Here is a 9,183-nt window from a genome sequence, read left to right as displayed (position 1 = left end):
CAAGGATGATTACCCCATTACCAGAGAAACAAGCTTTGCCTATTGAGGAACACAGTAATTAGATAAGGTAATTATCAGATTTGAAAAGAGACAACTTAGGGAGGACCTTGTAGAGGTGTATAAGATGCTAAACCGGATTGCTACAGTAAACCCAGAAGGATACACCAGAGCTTGATCCCATTGATGGAATTGTTAACGTGCTCACTAGATATTCCTGGTTTCACACTTTTCCTGCTACCTGTGTGTGTGTGTGTGTGTGTGATGCTGAATAATGTCCACCCGAGGGCACTCTCCTCCAATATTGCCCCCCCCAAAAAATTCTCGTGCATATTTAGCGAGACATTAGAATTCACCAAATGTGACTAAGGAGAAAGATAGCACTAGATTTCAAAAACTATAAGCACCTCCGTGTCGTATTAGTAATAATAATTCTTGCATTTGACGTGGAGTCCTGTGGCTCAAGTGAGAGCCCTCACTTCGCAAGCGAGAGACCTGGGTTCAGTTCCCGGGCAGGGGGCCAAACGTCGGGCAAGTTTCCTTACTCCACGCGCCTCTGTTTACCAACCCGGTTGTTAGTCGACTGGCGGATCAATTTCCGGGACTAATAATTCCTTAAAAAAACACTAATAATAAATTGGTCACTCAATCCACGGCCGTTTGTGGGGACGCCGCTGTGCACAATTGGCTGCCGCGTTCCGCCCACAAAATATACAGTCAATTCACTTTCCAGTATATACCGTGAAGAGTTTTGAGACGTCTCGAAGACATGATAAAGCCCTGTATCAAATGCAAGGATTATTATATTGTTATTATTATATAGCGCCTGATTGCGCCATCTCAAAGCGCGTCACAGTCTATACTGTAAAGTGAATTGACTGTGTATTTTGTGGGCGAAATGCGGCGGCCAATTGCACACAGCAGCGTCCCCACAAACAGTATTCCCAGTAAGTGTGAAGTTGCTTTAGTCAGTAAAACATGTCATGCAATTGTACTCCTCACAGATAACAAACAGAAATAACTAGGGCCCAATTGTTAGTGCCATCTGGTGGCAACAGTCATTGCACTGTTGTTTTGAACCCATTGGTTGCATTGATCTGTGTGCAATCACTCAGTTATACTCTAACACCTGAAGAACCCTTCACCGTGCATAAGAATATCCAAACCAGACGAAGAGTTCCAGATATCTACGTCACCTACGCATGGAAATTTCCCTCTGTCTGGAATGGAGTGAGCAATCTTTCCCTGGTGGGATGCACCCGGCTTATACCTGATTCCAGAGAGCGTCAAATGCAAAGATTATTATTTATTATTGCCTCTCCTCCAGCGGTTTCATAATTCAGTGCAAGCATAATACAAAATGCAGACCAGTTAATTTTCAATCACAAAAAGCCTTTATTAGCCATTTGTGGGACAAGGCTGGTCCCTCGCAAATCGGTTGCCACGTTGGCCTAGAAAATAAACAGTCACAGTAAAATCCTGCGAAGAGCTTTGAGGCGTCCCGACACCGTGATAAGGCTCTGTGTCAAGAGGAATATTATTGAAGCTGGGAAGCCGGAATAATCCAACCGGAGCCTTGAATCGCCTTTGGTGAAGAAGCTCTTTAAAATAAGACGCCGGTCGGGCTATGTTTTGTCACTGCGCTTCCCATGTTTGTTCGAAGTCACCGTTCGTTCCCCCCTGGGATCGACTCAAGTCATTGGCAAACCGATAGCCACCGACAGCAGTCAGCAGCGCGTGATCCAACCACACGTGTTACTTCTTGCTCTTGTAAGCTGCGCCTCCGTGAATTCGCATTTTCTTTTGCAAGGAGGATCGCTCTTTGGTGGCTTCTTTCTTTTTGCCGCTGGTTTCCACAGCGCCCGGTTTCCACAGCAGCAACTGCGCATCCTCCCCGGCCGTCACGACGGATTCGTCCTCCGAGTCCCAGTAAAAGGCCCGGACGGTGGCCGAGTGTGCGTCCCGGGGGCTGTACAGGTGGGTGAGCCCATCGGCCCCGGCCTCGCAGCTCAGAAAGTGTAGTTTCCCCAGGTGGGTGCCTCCTAAGACGAGCAACCTCCTGGTCCTGTGGTGGTAGAAGCCCCCAATCAGGTAGTCCAGGGCACTCCCGTCGATCTCGGTCGTTTCCCTGGCGTCGTTCATTCTGACCAGGGCGAGGGGCTCTTCGGTCTCCAGGTGGGTCAGGTCCCAGAGAGAGAAGCCCTCGTCGTGAGTCGTACAGAAGACCTGCGCGCCCTCCTCGCCGGACCAGCCCACGAAACTGACCGAGGAATCCGAGTTGCAGGTGGCCAGAAGGGCGTCGACTTCCGTGTCCCGGCCGAGGTCGAACACGTTGACCAGGCCGTCGGTCGACCCCGAGGCCATCCGGTCGGGATCGCTGGGATGGAAGCGCACCTGGGTGATGTCGTCGCTGTGCGACTCCGAGTACACCCCGAGCGGTTCCTGCGCGTCGGCCCGCGCGTCCCAGAACACCAGGAAGGCGTCCTTGTCCACCTTCTCCGTCCCCGCGCAGAGCACCGTGCCGCCGCAGCTGATGTCGAAGCCCAGGAAGGCGTTGCCGGGGAAGCCTCTGTAGGTCCGAGCGGCGTCCGGTGACTGCGATCGCGCATCCCAACACCTCACGGTCCCGTCGCAGGACGCGGAGAACAGCTGCCCGCGACCCCGGCCGAACCTGACCCGGCTAACGGGGGCCGAGTGACCCTTGAACAGGCGGAGCAGGGTGAGGGTCTGCCTGTCGTACACGCGCACGCACCGGTCGGAACAGGAAGCAGCCAGGAGCGGGCTGGTCTGCTCCGGCCACGGCCTGAGGCAGTCGATGTCCAGGAGGTACGTGAGGTCCTCCGGTGTGTGCGCGGATCGCTGGGCGACGCGTAACTTCGAGAAGTCCTCCTCAACTTTCTCCATGGACGTCCGGCGCTCCGGCTCCGTTGTTGTTGTTGGTGTTGGCGGTCGCTGTAGTGAGAGAAATAAAAACGAGCGAATAACTCCTCCGCAAAACGCATCAACAGCGCTGTACCATTGGTTCCGATAACAGGGGGGGGGGGGAGAGTGGCAGAGGGGGTAGTGGGGGGGGGGGAGCAGTGGGGGGGAGGGGGGTAGTGGAGGGGGTGTGGAGGGGGAGTGGCAGAGGGGCAGTGGTGTGGGGGGGGAGCAGTGGGGGGTAGTGGAGGGTGTGTGGGGGGGAGTGGGGGAGTGGGGGGGAGAGCAGTGTGGGGGAGTGGGAGTGGAGGGGTGTGGGGGAGAGTGGGGGTAGTGGAGGGGGGAGTGGCAGAGGGGGTAGTGGGGGGGAGCAGTGGGGCAGAGGGGGTAGTGGTGTGGAGGGGTGTGAGTGGAGAGTGGGGAGTGGGGGGGGGGGAGAGTAGAGGGGGCAGTGGGGAGTGAGTTGAATGTCCTTCTCTCAGACCCACAGGGCCTCTGCGCTGCGATTCTGTGAACAGCGGCAAATACACCACTGGAGCGGAGGGGAAGCGGCTCCGGGACCGTGTGGGGGGGGAGGGCCCGGGGGGGGGGGGGGGAGGGCCCGGGGGGGGTGTGGGGGGGAGTGTGTGTGTGTGGGGGCTCTGTGTGGGGGTTCGGGTCGGTGATGACTTGTCTCCACACGTGGTGTCGGGGCCGCCGCGGCCTCTCACTCTCTCACTCCCTCTCACTCTCACTCTCTCTCTCACTCACTCACTCACTGTATTTGATTCTCTTCTCTCGCGTTTTCTTATTATTTTTCCTCCAAAACACAGCGAACGGTGTGAGTGCAACAGCAGAGAGTGAGGGGGGAGTGAGGGGGGAAGAGAGTGAGAGTGAGTGGGGGGGGAGGGTGAGAGAGAGTGAGAGAGGGGGGGAGGGATAGAGTGAGTGAGAGTGAGGGGGGAGGGAGAGAGTGAGGAGGGAGAGAGTGAGTGTGAGTGAGGGGGGGAGGGAGAGAGTGTGAGGGGGGAGGGAGAGAGAGAGAGAGGGGGGGAGGGATAGAGTGAGTGAGAGTGAGGGGAGAGGGAGAGAGTGAGTGAGATGGGGGGGGGAGAGAGGGAGTGAGAGTGTGAGGGGGAGAGAGAGAGTGAGTGTGAGAGGGAGAGGGAGACAGTGAGTGTGAGAGGGGAGGGAGAGAGTGAGTGTGAGGGGGGAGGGAGACAGTGAGAGTGAGAGGGGAGGGAGAGAGTGAGTGTGAGGGGAGGGAGAGAGTGAGTGTGAGGGAGGAGTGAGAGGGGAGGGAGAGAGAGAGTGAGTGTGAGGGAGGAGGGAGAGTGAGTGGAGGGAGAGAGTGAGTGTGAGGGAGGAGGGAGAGTGAGAGGGGAGGGAGAGAGTGAGTGTGAGGGAGAGAGTGAGTGTGAGGGGGGGAGAGAGAGAGTGAGTGTGAGGGAGGAGGGAGAGTGAGTGTGAGGGGAGGGAGAGTGAGGGGGGAGGAGGGAGAGTGAGTGTGAGGGAGAGTGAGGGGGGAGGAGGGAGTGAGTGTGAGGGAGAGAGTGAGGGAGAGGGTGAGTGTGAGGGAGAGAGTGAGTGTGAGGGAGGAGGGAGTGAGGGGGGAGGGGGAGAGTGAGTGTGAGGGAGGAGGGAGAGGGTGAGTGTGAGGGAGAGAGTGAGTGTGAGGGAGGAGGGAGAGAGTGAGTGTGAGGGGGAGAGAGTGAGTGTGAGGGAGGGGGGAGGGGGAGAGTGAGTGTGAGGGAGGAGGGTGAGTGTGAGGGAGAGAGTGAGTGTGAGGGAGGAGGGAGAGAGTGAGTGTGAGGGGGGAGGGAGAGAGTGAGTGTGAGGGAGGAGGGAGTGAGGGGGGAGGGGGAGAGTGAGTGTGAGGGAGGAGGGTGAGTGTGAGGGAGAGAGTGAGTGTGAGGGAGGAGGGAGTGAGGGGGGAGGGGGAGAGTGAGTGTGAGGGAGGAGGGAGAGGGTGAGTGTGAGGGAGAGAGTGAGTGTGAGGGGAGGGAGAGTGAGGGGGGAGGAGGGAGAGTGAGTGTGAGGGAGGAGGGAGAGAGTGAGTGTGAGGGGAGGGAGAGTGAGGGGGGAGGGGGAGAGTGAGTGTTGCTGAGCTGCTGCTCTGTGTTGATGAGCGTTCCCAGCCATCGCCTCCTGCTGGACATGGCGGCACATAGCAGCCCCTCCTCACCAGCCACTCACTGACTTGTTCCACTCTTCAGTGCTGATCCCCCCCTCACTCTCACCCACACACACACATCATACACATACACACATCGCACATACCTACACACATACATCGCACACATACACACATCGCTCATACACATACACACATCGCACATACCTACACACATACATCATACACATACACACATCGCGCACATACAAACACATATACATACATCGCGCACATACATACACACACATCACACGCATACATACGCACATACATCGCACCCACCTATACATTGCACACACACATACCCACACACATACCCACACACATACATACCCACACACACACATACCCACACACTCACATACCCACACACTCACATACCCACACACACACATACCCGCACACACACATACCCACACACACACATACCCACACACTCACATACCCACACACTCACATACCCACACACATATCCACACACATACCCACACACATACCCACACACACATACCCACACACATACCCACACACATACCCACACACATACCCACACACATACCCACCCATTCCCTGGAATGATAGTTTTGACTGAAGGTTAAGATCATTTTGAAGTCGGAATTTACCCAAATCTTGAATTCATTTTCCCGTAACTCTGTCTGTTCGGCGCATCGGGACGTCCTCCCGACGCGAACGGCTCTGCACAAATGTAACGTTGTTGTTGGGACGACGGAGTGAGAGATGTACCGGAAAAACATCACTCTGTCTATGGGGAAATTAGAGCAGTAAAATGCTAAAAGTCAGATTTTTTTTGGCTTGCGTTACTCGTGATTTTTTTTTTCCGCACAGAACTCGCCAAATAATTTTTTTCTTCACGGACTCCAGAAAAATTCAAAGTTACACTGCGTTGCATTTCTGAGCAAAAAAGAATTTGCATAGTTTGGGAGGAATCCTAATAAACTGGTGAGATTGTGAATATATTCAGAGAGAGTGAGAGAACGTCTTGGCTCTAAAGCTCAGATACTGAGACTTGTCACCATACACTATTTTTACACTCCTTGGGTTGATCTCTAAATTATATATCTTTTTGTGGGACACTGCTGTGCGCAATTGGCTGACTTGATTCACCCACAAAACACACAGTCCATTCACTTTACAGTATATTCTCTGAAGCGCTTTGAGGCGCGATATCACATGCGAGGATTATTATTATTATCATTCACTGCACAATTTTGCCATTGCAATTCACAATATGATTGAACTCAAATGTTTTGCATAAATACGATGGCATAATAACCCTCGCATTTGGTATCGCGCTTTCCACATCTTCTCGACGTCTCAAAGCGCTTCACGGAATAGACGGTAAAGTGAATTGACTGTATATTTGCGGGCGAAACGCGGCAGCCAATTGCGCACGGCAGCGTCCCACACATGCTTTGCATAATGCAAACAGCAGCCAGAGATTGTTTCCTTCGCTCTGTTTCTGTTTGTCTGGTTACTAGGCATCATACACCACACAATATTATCATAAACAGAACAGTGCCAATTCACCTCGTCTGAATCTGCCGTGAAGGCCTGGTACGCGATCGACTCAATCAGACAAATGGACTTTTATTCACGTTGTAATAATATTAATAATAATCCTTGCATTTGATACAACAACTAGTTGTATTTATACAGCGCCCTTCATGTGGGGCAGCTTCTCAGAGCTCTTAAGGCGAACCGGGCACTCATCCAGGATGAGGTCATGGAACATAAGAGCTTTGTTTAAAAGGGAGCAGACACGTTCGAGAGCGATGCAGCGGGACTGGGCCTGAGGGTAGTTTGGGGATGTGGGGCAACTGTGGAGTGCGGGACAGGAAGAGAGTTGGAAAGGGTTTGGATGTGGGAGGAGGGGGATTACCGCCCTGAGGCAGGGTTGGCAGGTCCTTGTGGAGAGACCCGGGGATGGGGCAGCCATTGACGAGTGTTGCGATAAACCCCGGGGGAATGACACCCCAAGATGGTGCTGAGGGAGGCTGTGAAAGGGTCCAGGAATGAGAGACGGCAGGGAGGGCAGAGGAGAAGAACTGAGTGGGCGTAGCAAAGGGGGCAGTGGGTGGGGGNGCCAAAATTTGCAAGAAACTTGGAGCAAAGGGACAGTGAGGCATGGTCAGACTGTCGGCATGGGGTGGGCGGTGGGGAGGCGAGAGGAGAACAGCGAGAAGGGGTGAGAGAGGGTATTGGAGCACTCTGTGTTGGCGCTCCTAGTTTTATCTATTAAGTTAGACGAAGATCCATCCTAATAAATAATTAATGAGGTTTTGTGTGGAAAAAAAGAGGTGAGAGAGAGAGAGAACTAGAAGGGAAGGAAAGAAATCGTGGATAAAAGAAAATAATACTTAACTTGATTTGAAAATTGGGTGCACGAAAGCGATATCGCACAACGACTTCGGTCTTGGTTCAGGCAGGAGATTTTGAAGTTGCTCCTCTTCACACCTACTAATCCGAGTCCATTAAGAAAAATTGCACAGTACAGCGATGAGCCAGAAACAACCAAGAAATGTATGACCCTTTTTTTTATTTTGCTGGACTTGGCTGGGCGACCAGAAGAAACTCCCTTGTCTTTTCGAATATAATCATATAATAATAATAATCCTTGCATTTGATACAGCGCCTTATCACATCTTCAAGACATCTCAAAAAGCTTCACAGAATATACAGAATATATATAAAGTGAATAGACTGTATATTTTGTGGGTGAAGAGTGCCATTTTGACATAATACAGGTCAAATGCACACATTGTGACAACGAGGTAAGAAAATGACTTAGACGCCAGAATAACGTGAAGACTAAAATTTATTAGGGACAAAGAAAATCTTTGTGAAGAGCATGTTGGAGGCATTTTGTGTTTGAATCGTGTCAGACCTGCACTGAATTACTAGTTACCCTTCTTCTGACTCTGCCCACCTTATCTGCAGTGACAGAAGCTGGAGGAAAGCCTATTACGCGTCACTGGTTGTCTGGAAAATGTGGGCAAACTGCGACTGGGTGCGTCCATTATGACTGCTGTCTGCTCAGTATGTCTGAGTAGTACATGTCAGTCCTGACATGATAGCACACAGTCTGCTCATAACGTGAGTCAGCATTTTACTACACTAGACACGGTTTGGTTTACTCGCTTGTGGCTGAAAACATCTCAGCAATGATCTCACTCTCCTCCTCTCCGGGTCAAAACGTCTGCGGGCTTGTCTGGCTGACCAGAAGAGGCTTCTTAACTGATCCCATTGATCAGGCGCCACAAACAAGAGCTGACGTAAAAAAGAACGTCTCGCAGTTCTTATCAGTGGTTTTTTTTTGGACAGTTCGGGCATCCGACACATTCGGAAACCCATCACCATGCTTAAGAGTATCCAAACCTTATCAATGTGAGTGGTAGGCTCCGGGCAAGAGGAATTTAGAGGTGATCAAAGGCACGATCACATAAATAGGTCATTGGAGGTTTAAAAACCTGGGCGGGAAGCGATAGGTAGCAAAGAAAAGCAGTTTTGGAAGAGTGGGAAAACTCGAGTTTTACAGCCCATTTTCCTGTTGAACCATCTGAAAATGCTTCATTAGTGGTTACTGTGAAGTGTATTGGCTTCTTTATGTAGGTAAACATTGCAGCCCATACAGAACTCCCCAGAACACCCACAAAAAANGCGGGCAGACAGGACCTAACGTGGAAGAAGTATAATGTGGTCTTACTTCTTACCTCACTGAATTACCAGGGCATGCGATAAATATGCAACCACCAATGAATGAAAAGTGGAGCAATAAACGAGATTACCACGATTCATTTTAATACGATTAGTGAATGATAGAACCAGAGGCAGAGCAGCTTACCCTCTTCAAAATACATCATCAATGTCACAACTGCAGCTCCCACTAAACGGACGATGAGACCTGCCAACTCTGACCTGAAATACAATCCTGCTCCGTTTCAGCTGCAAACGAACCCAGCAATTTTGACAGCTGATTCACAAAGAAAGCAATCCGCTATCTGGGCTGAACACGTGCTGCTGCGTTGCAGTCAAATCCACCTTTAACAGTTCACCGTGTCAAAAGAGGGGAAACCGTTAATCTACCCTTCCCT

General features: G+C 51.8%; 1 protein-coding gene across 4 annotated transcripts; it reads right to left on the bottom strand.

The window, feature by feature from the left end:
- Positions 1-1,372: 1,372 nt before the first annotated feature.
- wdr89 (WD repeat domain 89) lies at positions 1,373-9,183 on the bottom strand. 4 transcript variants are annotated; one of them, XM_007903845.2, is made up of 4 exons: positions 8,934-9,183; positions 7,455-7,549; positions 5,695-5,834; positions 1,373-2,949 (listed from the first exon to the last, which is right to left on the bottom strand). In XM_007903845.2, the coding sequence occupies exons 3-4, from the start codon at positions 5,824-5,826 to the stop codon at positions 1,753-1,755; spliced, it is 1,329 nt and encodes a 442-aa protein (XP_007902036.2). In that variant the 5' UTR covers positions 5,827-5,834; positions 7,455-7,549; positions 8,934-9,183; the 3' UTR covers positions 1,373-1,752. The 4 variants fall into 4 exon arrangements, with proteins under 4 accessions (XP_007902036.2, XP_007902037.2, XP_042193987.1 ...); XM_007903846.2 differs by having other exon boundaries at positions 7,455-7,546; XM_042338053.1 differs by lacking the exon at positions 8,934-9,183 and having other exon boundaries at positions 7,455-7,589.

The sequence above is a fragment of the Callorhinchus milii genome, unplaced genomic scaffold (assembly GCF_018977255.1).
Source record: "Callorhinchus milii isolate IMCB2004 unplaced genomic scaffold, IMCB_Cmil_1.0 Scaffold9, whole genome shotgun sequence".
NCBI classification, from domain to species: Eukaryota; Metazoa; Chordata; class Chondrichthyes; order Chimaeriformes; family Callorhinchidae; genus Callorhinchus; species Callorhinchus milii.
This window is presented reverse-complemented; position numbering and strand designations above follow the sequence as displayed.

Bases quoted from the DNA above. Each gene is read 5' to 3' on its own strand.
- wdr89 (XM_007903845.2), bottom strand. From the start codon at position 5,826: ATGTTTTTCCGGTACATCTCTCACTCCGTCGTCCCAACAACAACGTTA. The intron at 2,950-5,694 runs GTAAATTCCGAC...CTCTCACTACAG, and splicing joins AAAATGAATTCAAGATTTGG to CGACCGCCAACACCAACAAC.